Source organism: Hydra viridissima, unplaced genomic scaffold, assembly GCF_058129835.1.
Source record: "Hydra viridissima isolate aposymbiotic clone 2 unplaced genomic scaffold, HvirCarnegie_v1 scaffold_6, whole genome shotgun sequence".
In the NCBI taxonomy this organism is placed as follows: Eukaryota; Metazoa; Cnidaria; class Hydrozoa; order Anthoathecata; family Hydridae; genus Hydra; species Hydra viridissima.
Genome location: NW_028324305.1, coordinates 16,731,615 through 16,745,797, shown reverse-complemented (window position 1 = coordinate 16,745,797; position 14,183 = coordinate 16,731,615). Strand labels below are relative to the sequence as shown.

At 29.8% G+C, this 14,183-nt stretch overlaps 2 protein-coding genes across 5 annotated transcripts in view; both read right to left on the bottom strand.

The window, feature by feature from the left end:
• Positions 1-3,983, bottom strand: part of LOC145190243 (uncharacterized) — a 15,541-nt gene extending 11,558 nt beyond the window's left edge. The window contains exons 1-2 of one of the 3 annotated variants that reach the window (XM_090089934.1): positions 3,854-3,938; positions 3,547-3,687 (exon numbers count right to left, since the gene is read on the bottom strand). Coding sequence is in view for 1 of the 3 variants with exons in the window: in XM_090089937.1 (XP_089946063.1) it covers positions 3,854-3,882 (29 nt within the window). In the remaining 2 variants the exon portion in view is untranslated. The other 2 variants (XM_090089937.1, XM_090089933.1) reach the window with 2 other exon arrangements.
• Positions 3,984-5,206: 1,223 nt separating this feature from the next.
• Positions 5,207-14,022, bottom strand: LOC145190758 (contactin-associated protein like 5-3-like). Of its 2 annotated transcripts, XM_080067645.2 has the most exons (8): positions 13,312-13,514; positions 12,952-13,126; positions 11,353-12,422; positions 8,905-9,242; positions 7,109-7,858; positions 6,830-7,022; positions 6,010-6,723; positions 5,207-5,919 (listed from the first exon to the last, which is right to left on the bottom strand). In XM_080067645.2, exons 1-8 carry the CDS (start codon positions 13,376-13,378, stop codon positions 5,615-5,617), a joined length of 3,612 nt encoding a protein of 1,203 aa, XP_079923771.2. In that variant the 5' UTR covers positions 13,379-13,514; the 3' UTR covers positions 5,207-5,614. The 2 variants fall into 2 exon arrangements, with proteins under 2 accessions (XP_079923771.2, XP_089947423.1); XM_090091297.1 differs by lacking the exons at positions 12,952-13,126; positions 13,312-13,514 and adding an exon at positions 13,881-14,022.
• Positions 14,023-14,183: the final 161 nt, after the last annotated feature.

The window sequence follows — 14,183 nt, the reverse complement described above, 5'->3', positions numbered from 1 at the left end:
ATATAAAAAAGTTAACTTTCATCCTTTTTTCAATTCATATATTTTACAATAAAAATTACATGGTTAATATTATTGATTCTTATGTTAAAATTGACAACAGTTTTTCTTAATTTTTCTCCCTGTTTAAAATGTTCTACGCTGACTTCACATCTTTTCCAAGTAGGTTTAAATTTAGTATCAACTGCCTTGCCAGCTTTTTCTGCAAAATTTCCCAGCCCAATCTTATGTTTTATAAATGGAACTTGTGGTTCACAGTGATGTGTTTTTCATGCTTTTGACAAGGTTAATCCCTCTATGTTTGCATTATGAATGTACTCAGTGGTGGCGTTAGGGTAGGGCCTGGTTGGGCGATGGCCCAGGGCGCCAAATATAAAGGGGCGAAAATTAGCCTTTTTTTGTATGGGGTTCAATTGAGCTAGGGGCGCCATAGAAATCTCGCCCAGGGCGCTGGTAGTGCTAAAACCGGCACTGAATGTACTTTTGTAGGGATTTAATAACATCAGTTGTCTCAAATTCTGGCTTCAAATCTTTTCCAAAATCTGCTGATTTTTTGCTGATTAAAAAGTTTGCAAACAGTTAATTACAGTTAATATCAGATTTTGGTATATTAGGATTTTCTTTATCACAGCTTGTTCAAGATAACTTTCTAAGTATTTTATTGAAGTTATTCTCATCCCATCCAACTCTGTGGAAGCCTAAAAAAATAACTTGACAAGACAACAAAGTTTTAAAACTAGATTCCCAGAGGAACAATAATACTTTGCCTAAAACTCTAATCACTCATATCATCAAGTGCAATTTTGATGGAGCTATCTTAAGAACAGTTGATTTTTCAGGATTCTCATCAAAATTAATAATCTTTTACTATTTACATTATAATAATTTGACATTTTTGTGGGTGGACATTTATCATCTTTACATTTCTGAGTCCAGTAATAGACTTCAAAATGTCTGAAAATTTCCAGAGCTCAAAGAGCATTACCCTGTACAGTATAAACAGGCGTATTTTTTAGATTGTGTAGACAAACTCAGTACAGTGTTAGCACATATTAAGTCAAAGGCCATTAATAGTTTACTTCCTCCAGCTTTTCCTCTAAACACACCTAATTGTGCAGTATAAAAGCATTTAACAAATAATTTGAGCTCTATAAATTTCCTAAATATATTTCTGGTAATGCAGTTTGGTCTGAACTCTTTAGACTGGAAGTCAAGACCTGCATTTCTGCTTTAGAAAGTTCCAGAACAGTCTGTAGAGTCAGCATCATCTGAAAAGATTTTCACACATTTGTTTCTTTCTGATTTTAAATCTGAAACTCCTACACAATCAATCTAAACTGAGTTACCACATGTTGATAGATTAAATGTTGCCCCTTTGCATAAAATTTTTCTTATGCCGTTTTAGTTTTGTTAATACTTAAAGACAACTGTTCTGCGTGTAAAGCACCAAATATCAAACACTAAATCAGTAAAGCTTACAACTGCCTGACTTTTAAAACAATTATGAGGCTTTCTACCACCTAAAAATAACTTGACAAGAATTTTTATAAAAAAAGAAACTCACATAGAAATAAGAACAATTGTTTAAAACAATATATTTACAAATATCTGAGATTTATCTTGCTAAATAAGGAAACTTAAAAGAAAAGTATATTACAAAGTTTGTAACTTATAAGTAGATAGATAGATAGATACATACATACAGTACTGTGAATAAGTTTTAGCCCAGCATAATTTTAAAACTATTTTTGATTTTTTCTTAAAAATATGATAAATCCTTGTAAAAGTATATTACAAAGTTTGTAACTTATAAGTAGATAGATACATACATACATACAGTACTGTGAATAAGTTTTAGCCCAGCATAATTTTAAAACTATTTTTGATTTTTTCTTAAAAATATAATGAACTTAATAAGAAATAAAAATCTGGTTTATAGACACATTATGAACAAAAATATCTAAAAATAATTTCTTAAATATAACAAAAAAAGACAAAAGAAAATTCTTATCTGCCTTATGCATTGATTACAGAAACGATTCTCTTAGGAATTGACTAAATTTGTAATGAAATTTTGTGGAATATTGACGCACTCCCTTTTTAACATTTGGAAACATTTTTCAACATTTCTTGGGTTACATTGGCCTTAATTTTATTCAAATAATCCCAAACATGCTTAATTATGTTCAAAATACTTTATGGCACATTTTATAGGCTTTAGAGGGCTTCCACTTAGAGTTTTATCCTCAAGAGATCCAGTATTTTTTTTTATTCCTCTAATAGCTGTCCTTAAATATTTTGTTTTATGGACAATTTGTTGTTGAAAATAGTCCTGTTCATGAAGGAAAAAAATAATTTTACATTCTAAGAGTGGAATTTTACCCAATATAACACTTTAAACACAATGCAAAAAAAAAAAGAGGAAACTAGAAAAAGTTTTGTTCTTAGAAATGAAAATGATAATATTAAGAGCACAAAGTCTATCAAATGTGTCTTTATAACATGTACTATCATCAAATATGCAGCATTCATAACAAATAATGAACCATAATACAACACCATGTCAGCATATAAAGAAAATAAACATGTTAGATATCTAAATACGTCAAACTATTAAAAATTTTGATAAATATTGCTTTTGTTTGTTAAAATAGTGTTCAGTATTGTTTGAAATAAGATATTGTTTTGTATAAAAAATATTCAGAAGCTGTAATTCAAAATATGTTAAAAAAACATAAGTTTTAGCAAGTGGGCTAAAACTTGCTCACAGTACTGTATATAGATGCATAAAATGATATACAAAAATCCAAAGAATTTTAAAAGATCAAATTTTTACTTAAAATATCAAAACATTGATGGTGTAAATTTGAATTTTTGTCATTATCAAGTCGGTAAAGGTTTGTTTGACAAATAGAGTTTCTTCAGCAGAGTATTGTAGAATACGCTGCTAAGTTTTGATCATATTTGTAATTAAGGAAAGCATTTATTTTTTGAATATTAGGTTCAGAAGCTGTTAACTTTTTTGATCTTGCTCCTTTATGTTCTGGACAATTAAAACAAACACTGAAACTTGTCGCCATTTTCTGTAAACTTTGTTTTTACCTATGTACTTTGTATAAAACTGTGTAGTTCCCAAGGATTTATCACCCCAGTTTTTAAACTTTTAACAAATAAAAAATAGGTAAAATGACTTTTTTTAAAAAAATGTATTAACATGGCTTGTAATTTTGATTTCAATCTTAATTGCTTCCCAATACTATATGTCAGTAGAGACTATATTGAGCAGAATTTTTTAGTTGACACAAAGTTCAACCTGGTGGTAAGGTTTCTCAGCAGTGAAAAGTATATAAAGTCAAAATGAAATGATTTAAGGAAACCTTTGGAAAGTAAAGGAAGTAATACATTATAAGAATAAGTCAATTTGTCATTTGTCAGAGATGTATGGTAAGAAGAAACAACGAAAACAACAATAACAACAACGAAAACAACAACAACATTTAGTTGTTGTTAAATTAAAGTTCTGGCTCTTGATAACTTAATTATACCTACATGTTGCCATCTTTTAAGACATATTTTTTGTGATGCAATTACCACAATTTATCAACACAACCACACTTCGTATCAATCATGACAATATACGTTCATTTATCATGAACTATAATAATGCCATCGATCAAATTTAACTACGAGCTGTTTAAAATTATAAGATATACAAAGATTTCACAGTTGACCTTTGAGAAGTTTAAATCTATAAAAGTTCATTTAATTATCACAGACTTCAGCAAGGTTAAGTATTTTTTAAAGAATCACATGGTTCCTTTTTAAAAACACATTTGATAAGAATGTATAAACAAACCTTAAAATATGGAAACTGTCTTGTACCATTACCTCAACATTACGAAAGGGTTTTCTAATAGAATATGACGTGATGTAAACTGATGTAACTTTTCGGCTTTTAATTGGTTGTAAACTTCGACCCCAGGTATTGCAAATACTATTATTTTGATAATAAAATGGGAAGTAAATGGAATATTTGCAGCTGGGGCGATGTTCTGATAAATAAAATTAAAATGGTAATCCAGAAAGGTTTTTTCAATGTTAAAATTATGTGGTTTTGGATGGAGTTGTGAAAAGCTTATAAATATGAAGATAACTGTAGGCGCGTCAAGAATTTAAGGCGAAGATTTCACCCTAGGCCTCACTCTGGATGAAAGGCCCCCCCCCCCCCCAGTAATTTATACTAATAAAATATAATCACGGATTATTACGGGGGCGAATAGAAACTTTCGCCCTCATGATAATCCGTGATAATATATTATTAGTATAAACTTCCAGGGGGGCCACTGCCCCTGTTGCCCCCTTGGACTCGGCGCCTATGAACGGAATTCAATTTAAGACTGCGCGCTTTTGTTTTTATACGCGCATTTAAGAAAACTTAGTTCATAAAAAAGTCATAAAAGGTGAGCTTCCACTAATCCGTTTTAGCTACGGGAAAGGGAAAGGGATGGAAAAAATAATCACATGAGCATGCGCAGTTTGTAATTTAACATTATTACAAACTGCGCATGCTCATATGATTAATTTTTTAGAAGAGGACCGGAAAATTAATCACTGTGCATTCTCACGTGATTAACTTTCCAATCCCCTTCCCTTTCCCGTAGCTAAAACGGATGAGTGGAAACTCACCTTAACTATTGAACTTGCTAGTACATGCTATTTATGATATTAAACGCCACTTAGCAAAACAGTTTGTTTTTAAAATCATTTATCATATATTTAACAATCTGTTTGGGTGAGGGAAATTTTATATTACTGAAGCATAAAAAGGTTTTTTTATTTTGATTGGAGATTGATGTTGATGACGATGTTGATGTTCTCTCTTCAAAACGATATTAATGTTAACTCTTCAAAACTAGTCTTTCAAAATGAAAAAAAAATTTTTTTTGAAGAGAGAACCGTCTTAGGACTCCATTTGTGTTATCTTTTTTTTTAAAATAAAATTTAATTTGATAAAGACTTCGAAAAATCGTTTCATATTTAGTTTTCAAGAAATTTAAAATTTTTGAAAAGTCTTCGGACATTTTATCGCAAATCTGAAATAAGAGCTATTTCTAAACCATGAAAGTATTTAACATTAAGAAATGCTTCAAAAATTGCAATGAAGATAGTGATATTTAAAAAAAAAGGAGCAATATTAAAAGGCTTCTTAAACGCAGTTTTTTATTCATTAAATCATGGACCAGATTCCAAACTATACAATAATTCATACCTTTACAAATTCTCAATAAATGTCCGTATTTTACATAACGCCAAGTACATGAGCTATAGAGCGGAAATAGCTTCTTAAAGCTCAGAAAATGCTTTGGACGCCATATTATTAATATATATAAAGATAAAAAAATTAACATTATTTTGTTTTCTAACTATAAAATAAAAAAAATCTAAAAAGCAAGAAATAGAAAAATAAAAATCTAAATAGGAAAATATAGATAATTAAACATTTACAAAAATTTCGCTGCGAGCGTGAATGTTTTAATTACATTTAGCATAGCGGTTAAATGCCATCAAAAAATGTTTAACAATGACATCTTTTGATGTCCGAAATTCCATTCAATCTTTATAAAAACTGATCCTTAAAATCAGATGGAAGTCGGCGATTAGGTGGCGAAGAAGATTTTACGGAAGTAGCCTCACTCTTTTTTGATTTCGTTTCTTTTTTGAGGCGATTGTAGTTAGTAACATTAGATTCGATATAAGAGTAAATTAGATAAGAAAAACCAATAAACATTATTGTCAAGATCAACGAGACTGCTACAATAGTGATCTTATTTAAAATACTAACAGGTGATAACAAGACAGAATTATCGAGTCCAGGTGAATCTGTAACATACTGTCTTGCTGGACCAACAGTTGGAAGCTCCCCTAAACCAAAAACAGATTTTAAAGTCCCATCATAAGTTAACGAAACAAATAAAAAAAAAAAAAAAAAAAAAAAAAAAAACTTTAACTTACCAGGTGTCGAAAGGGGTGGACCACAGTTAAGACCATCAATTGGGAAAACTCCAGAAGGATTCAATTCTGGCTCATTTGAGGATGGTTTTACTTGTATAAGCTTGAACAAATCTATTTCGACAGGTTTTGGAAAACGACTCACATTGCTAGGAACAACTGTAAATACCAGTTTTGCACCAGTCATACAACCAGTAAACCAGTTAACTAAAACAAAATTGCTTGGATTTATTCCAATAGTTTCGATACGGCCAACCGAGAAGAAAGTTGCAGCGCCAAATTTATCAATTTCTTTTCCAAGATTTTTGTTCATGTCGTCTATAAATCGCTCAGTTACATTTGCACCGACCGTTAAACCATAATTTGGAACAGTTAAAAATATTTCATCGGTTGAAATAATGACTCGGGCTACGTTATGCTCATCATTATTGAGCTTCCTCGTTGAGATCTGAAGGTAGTTAGTTTCAGTATCTGTTAATGAACCCGCAAAGTTTCTCTTTTTCCTCTTCATCGAATAAAACAACGTTAAGTAACCATTTGCTAACGCGAGGGTGAAGTGACGATCATGAGATCCTTCAAGGGAAGCCAACCCCGAATTTTCTTCTGTGGTCTTAAACCCAATCACAAAAGTAGCAGTTGCTATTTCTTCTGTTAAATTTGCTTTTTTCAAATCGTACGAAACATATTGAGTACCAGTGAATTTCTTAGGGAATGTTTCTAAAAAAGTAAGAAAATAAATATTAAGACGTAAAAAAAAATTTTTTTTTAATTACTTTTTATAATTTAACTACATTATAATAAAGGTTAAAAAAATGTTTAATACCGCTTTGACAAAACTCTCCTCCATAAGGAGATGTCGAGCAGTTGCATTTGAAAGAATCATAGTTGTCAATACATTGACCATAGTTACAAGGATGGTTGAGTAAGACGCATGCCGATCCACAACCAGGGTAAACACCGTAATCCTCTTGGCCTTCAGCAATACCACGAATATCATGGATTCGCCCATTAACATACTAAAAAACATAGTAAATATAAGGAATTGTGAATAAAATTGTAGAAAAGAAAGAAAGGCCATTCTTTTAAACAAAAAAAAACTTACTAAACTCCGTATACACCCAACAAATCCATACTCATCGTGATAGCTTCCTCCTACATAAACAGGCTTGTCATCAACGTTAAATTGCACAGGATTATCCTGCAGAGGTAGACCATGAATCATCAAAATGCCGTCTAATGTTACATTTACTTCTTTCAAGTTAAACATCAAATCAAACTCATGCCATTCATTATCATCAATGTATCTTCCTATTTTTTCGATGTCGACATCTTGCTGAATATCACCAAAACCAAAATTCATATTAACGCGTACCATTGTTCGTGACCAAATCATAACTTTCATGTAATCCCCTGAAAATGGTCCATGAGCATGTACCAATATCATGTAATTGTAAGCCACTGAAGTTTTAAATTCAAAAGAGATTCCACCAGCAAAAATATTATCAAATGGCTGATCAGGATGATCAACTGACAAAAATGAATATGGTTTCCGAAAAGTAGCAGCCACATCTCTAGAACCAAATCCTGAACATCTCAAATGCCCCACTCTTAATACAGCGCGTACAGAACCTTTAAGGACATGATCAAACTGCACTTGACGAACAGGAAGATGACTTTTTTCAGTGAAATTTCCTTCATCAAATAAATCACTAAAAGAATCTAAAGAGTCACAATTGCAATATTTTCCAGGAGCGAAACAATTATCTTCCAAACCACAAGCACAATAACCACGATTTTGTTTTGCACCACCCCAATAATAATGTAGGATATCATCACCTCCCATCCAGCGTGTCTAGAGAGAAAGATAATTAAGACCAATTATTAAACTTTAAAAAAATAATAGATTGATATTCATCTCGCTACCATAATGTATTTGAAGATCACCTCACTGGTTTGATCTACTTGATGGTCACCTTTCTGTCAATAATGTATTTGATTACCTGTCATAATGTATTTGATGGTCACCTCTCTGTCATAAAGTATTTTTATCAAATTTTTACTAATAATAGAAAAAAATGAAACAAAAGGAAAACAAGAAGCCAAAAAAATTCATTTATAACTTGAGAATTCAGAAATGAAGTGAAAAACTAGAACTGTTTTGCCAAAGAATCAAAATCCTCTGGAGCAATTTTAACTTAATCAAGTTGGCTCTGATGGAAAACTACCACACATCATTACATATTCTATCAGATTCAATTATTCATAATATACTTCATATCAAGCAATGGCTGGAAGATCAATAAAATGTTTTGGCTGGGACAGTGCAAAGCCCAGGTATCAATACAATTAAAAATCCCTGGAACAATGAGGAAAAAAACTCAGATACATAGAAGAGATTGATGAATTATGGGAGTACATGAGGAATGATTGGATGGCAAATTCTATGAGCTGCTGTCATTATTTAGAAAAATATTTATTGAGGCAGATACAAGAAGGATAAAGGAGAGGTTATACAAGCAAACAATAATTAAGAACAAATTTTATTAACAATCAGATAGTGCATTATTTTATAAATGTATTAACTTTTTTCTGGCTCAGGATCTAAAAACCAATTTGTGTTAGTTGACCAACACTATATAAAAAGAAGTCATTTTACTGTGACCATTTTTAAAGTCAGTGCTCAAAATAATTGTGGAATTATTTAATAAAGAGAAACTCATAACTTTTAGCAAGAGAAATTCATTTTACTTAACAGTAAATTATTCTGATAAACTTTTTCTTGTTCAGTAAAAATATGTCTTTATCTTGGTAAACTTTTTTCTCATGCAATCAAATTCTTTCAAAGATTAAAAACAGTAAAAATAAAACTACACAAAACTAAATAAAGATAAAATTTACTGCTGGTGGTCCTTCAGGTGATCTAAATAAAGGTGTACCCTGACAGGTGTACTTTACATATTGTTCACAGAAAGCACTATTCAAAATTAGCTCCCTCATCTGAATGATATTTGCTGCATAATTAATATCAACATTATTTATTCCAGATTCTGTAGTTACATCCTTATCATTATAATTAGTATTGTTTATTTGCGTGACAGTAGTTTCTACTGTTTTGCCAAGATCACATAAAGCAGGTACTGGCTCCATGGGACCCATACCATCAAAGTCAATATAATATACATCACTTCTTCTTTCTCCAGACTTTCTTACACCAGCACAGGTATAGTTAAAACGAGCTGGAAAATAAAGTAAAATAACAAAACCTATTTGAGAAATTTATAGAGTAAAAAAAAAAAAATAATTCAGTGAAAGAATATTAATATAAAATTGTAATTGGTCCAATAACAAAAAATTGTTATAATGACCAACTACAAAGCGAACAATTACTGACTATTTGTCAATAATAACTAATATTCATTTGTAATTGTGTATGGATTTAAGGCAAAAATATGAGACAAGTTTTTAATTTAAAAAAAAACTGCGCTGTTTGTTCTAAAATTTAAAGTTCTAAAATATTTTAATGATATTTTGTATTAACATGTTAAACCAATAATAAAAAAAACCAGTCACTTTAAAAAATTTAGTTTTGAAACTAAAGATAAACTTTCACACCAGGTGAAGAATGACATTTTAATGGTACTCATGCCTACAGCTATATTTATCCCTGCATGAAAATTATGTATACAGTTTAATATGACTAAAGTTTAATATTAATATAAAACAAGATAATAAATTGCTCTTCTATAAAATTTACTTTTTTAGAACATCACTAAACCACATCGCTATTTGCACTCACAACACTTAATTTCTTTCTCTACTATTTAAGGAGATTTTTTTTTTTAATTAGATATTTTCCAAAACTAATATAAAAAAACAAAATATTTAAAAAGAGAAAATTCTTATTGTATATGCCTGTTATGCTCATAATCTTAATTTGGTTGAGAATGACATCATCACCAACCTCATATAAGTTAAAGCAAATAGAACTATACATAGTTATAGCAATATACTTTTTTATACACAAACATAAAAGCACATTTAAAATTCATTATTACTTGATTTCACAAACACTGCTCTTTTTCAAGAAGAAGAATTTCATGCAAAATAAGTGAATAAATGAAAATTAACAAAATGTGTGACATTTTAAATATAACAAACATAAAATTAAACGAGATAATAAAATGAAGGAAAGACTGATCCTTAATTACACAATAGATCCTCAATATTGACAGATATATAGATGCAAACAGTTTTTAAAAAAACTGCAAAAAATTTCTCTTTCCAATCTTGATCAAACATACACAAAAAGAAAGGTTGTTAAGTTAGATATGCCACACTTAACTAAAACTTTAAAAAGGGAGAACAAAATGAAATTGGATTTAAAAAATATTTTAAAAAATCTTTCAGAACATTTACACAAAAACTGATACAAAATAAAAGAAAGGAGGAAGCATAAGCACAAATACCCCTCAAATACTCCATAACTTTTTCAAGAGTAGAAATAAAAACATATAAGAGAAAAATATATCTGCACAACAGTTAACTAAATATAGCTAACAAATAGAGAAAAGCATTCCTAGTTATTGTAAATATTAAAGTTCATAAAGTAGCAGTGTCATTAAAATAAGCCAGCTTTTTTTGCTCCTTATTGAATGGTTTCATTGCTGTTATATTAGATATGTGTTCTTATTTTTCTTAATAAATACCTGTGAAGAATTCAAAGTTTCCTAAAAGTATTCACTGAAATTGCACTTTGACCATTTTTCTTTTTCCAGTGTTAGAACCAATGCTTGAGATAAAACAAACTTCTGACCTATTATTTAAATACCACTTCAAAATATTACAAAATAAGTAAGATAAAATCTGTTTTTATTTTTTTTTTATGATATTACTAGAGTAACAGGGTAGAAAAGATTTTTTAATCTTGAATACAAAGTACAACACTGTCATTAAGTTTGTTTTAACAATCTACTAGTTTGTAGTAGACTATATATAAAAATTAGCATAGCATACTGTATCTGCATAAAGCATGTATCTGCATAAAATGCATACAACAATTGAGTTAATTAAAATTTCCTTTTTTAAGGCCTGTGTTAGAGTAGGTTATGTGTAGTATGAATAACAGTACCTTGAAAATTCCAGATACCATATTAAATTAAATCTGAGTCTGAATTAATAAACAAAATTGAAATAAATGAACTAAAAACTATTGAAACTCATCATAAGAATGTTTGAGTGATTTATCAAAAACAACAATTTTAGGATAAACACATTATTTAATGGTTAGTTACAATTTTTTAAACTAATAAACTTTTTAAAAACTAAAAGACTTAAAAAACAACTTACGCCTGTGGCAAGTTGATCCTTCATAAAGTGTATTATGACAATCACAAACCAAATTATCTTCTGTCTGGTTGCACTTTGATCCATGCTGACAAGGATTTGGATTGCAATAATCTTTTAAACTACATGAATTGTATATCACACCCACATCATGGTATGTGAAAAAGAGATTTGGATCTTTTAAGTCTTGGCGAACACTTTTTATATCATCATCATTTATTTTAATATCTCTCATGCAACCAGCAAAACCAAACCCAATGTTTAAATGACCATTAAAGTAAAATGCCTTACTGAGAGTGGCAAGTCTTGTTTTCCCATCAACTGTAAATTTTAAAATATACGAGTTATCAGCTGCAGGTTTATTATCTATTTCAAAAGAAACTTGATGCCATAGCCCATCATGGTATTCTTCTCTAGCAGTTTCAATAGTTTGCATAACAGAACCAAACTCAACACCAACTGCAACTCTACCTTTTCTGTCAATCTTCAGCTGAATTTTTTCCGCAGTTGCGATAGTTGAGTAGTTTGCAAGTATTTGCTCATTAATAACTGTTCTGAATTTCAAATCTACCTTTATATAACCAATAGTATAGTTTTCTATTAAACCAATATGCATAGCAGAAGATGGAAAAAAAACTGGATTGTATGGTGCATTATTACAGACCTTATTCCTTATCCCAACAGTTGCAATATTGGGATTTGAATCTAAAAAGTTTATTTCTTTGCTATCAACCTCTGGCCAATATTGGCTAAAGGTGGCTTCTGTAAAACATGCTTCAATTCCTTTACGAGCATGGGACTTTTCAATACTAATTTCTTGAAAAGAATAGTAGCCTCCAAATGCCACAAATGTAACTGATAACTGATTATATGTTGGGGGAGATGCCATAAATTTGGATTTATGCATTTTTCCTTGATCACGATCAATAAATATTATACTTTCCCGAACATTTCTAATAAACTCAACAGTATGCCATTGATTGTCAGCCAAGTCCATTCCCAGAAACATTTCATAAAATCCAGATATAGGGCGTAAGGTGTTTTCTGGCCCATCACCATAGTTTCCTGCAACTCTAATTAAAAAAAAAAAAAAAAAATTGAAGCCATGCTATGATTTTAAAAGAAACAAGAAATAAAAAATTAGCATAAACAACAAATATACTATACATAAAAATGCACAAAAAAGGGTAAAGCATTTTCTTAAAATGTGGTCAAAGTTTAATTGAAAACTACAAAATTATTTTATCTATTTTGTATTACAGAGCTCCACTTCAACTTCTAGAATCATAACTATTTTTCTTAAAGTTTGTTTCAAGATGTTGCTGGTCTTTAATACTCTGACTTTATATACTTTTGAATAACACATAATCAAACCTTAACCAAATTTTATTTCTACTAAAAATAATAGTTGAAATTTCTCAAAATTAGTTTTTGAGTTACAAAATTGAAATGAAAGTTTACTGTACATTTTAAGAATCTTTCTTAAAAAATACTTTTTTAAAAAGATTTTTTGATCTTTATAAAGAAGACTAGAAAAAATATGGATATTTACTTGCTTTCTGTTATTATTGCAATTAGTCAGATAACCAAGAATAATTTTACCTAATTTTTCCTCTGTAAAGTTCAATAGACAAAAAACTTTTTTTGTTAGCACCTTGAGCCAACATAATCAATCCTGAAGCATCAATAGTTTTAAAGCGCAACCTAATATGATTTTTTTGTGATTCAAATGGTATTTGTCGATAAATAAGAAATGAACCTGGACCCACTTCAACTTCTGGAAAAAAGTAATGTAGAAAAAGTTAACAAATGCCATAAAAATGTTACAGTTAATGCTATGTAATAACTGCACATATGTATATATATATAAAAAAACATAGATCTTCAAATATAATTAAGCTGGATGGAAGCCTAAAAAAAATTTTGACTGAAATGATTACTTAATCTATACAACCACCTTACCAGCAGCTATAAAGTTGACACTGAAGAAACTTGAAGTAAAAACAAAGAACAAAGAGCTAGAAAACATTATGAAAATTAAGAAAAACTATTCAGTTGATTTTATATGATAAATTGGGCGGCTTTTTTCATATCTTGAATGAATGTGCAACGTTTGAAAACTTGCTATGTACTGTGTCAACAACAGCTTTATTTTCTAACTTTACTTATAAAAAATATCAACAAAGACAGAGAGCAAGATAAATATATACGTTTGTCTAAATATTGACTCCTCATCTATGATATTCTATAATGACATATACTATTGTTAAAAAAGAGTTTTTATACCATTAAAAAAGTTTCAGCAAAAAGCTTTGCAAGTGAAGTATAAAAAATATGTCAGTCAATAAGCAAAAGCGAAACTTTTCTGAATAGAATTGAAATGAGGAAATCGCAGCTTAAAATATGTGTCGACTCCTATTTTACCGCTTCAAGTCTGATCATAATAAGCTACGATTCGCCCCGAGTAATTTTTGTCAAATACCAAATGCGTTATTACGTCAATAAAAAAAAGAAAAGAAAACGATAGTTACCTTACCAGAAAAATGCATTTTATTAAAATATGCTTCTTACACTTCCCATTGACAATCCAACTCATTGACCTATTGAAGATTTTTAAAGAACTAAAAATTAAAGCATGTCTGTTTGCTAAGATTGCGATGAGATATTATTAAATTCACTTAAAACTTTTATGTATTGAGTAACCCAAAATAAAAAAAAAATTAAATCGAAAGTGGACAATCCTTTTACAGCCGTCATCGCAATAAAAAATGAAAAGAAAGTTATTGCAATTTTGACGCATCACTTGAGGTAACCAAGCCACGGAAATTGGCATC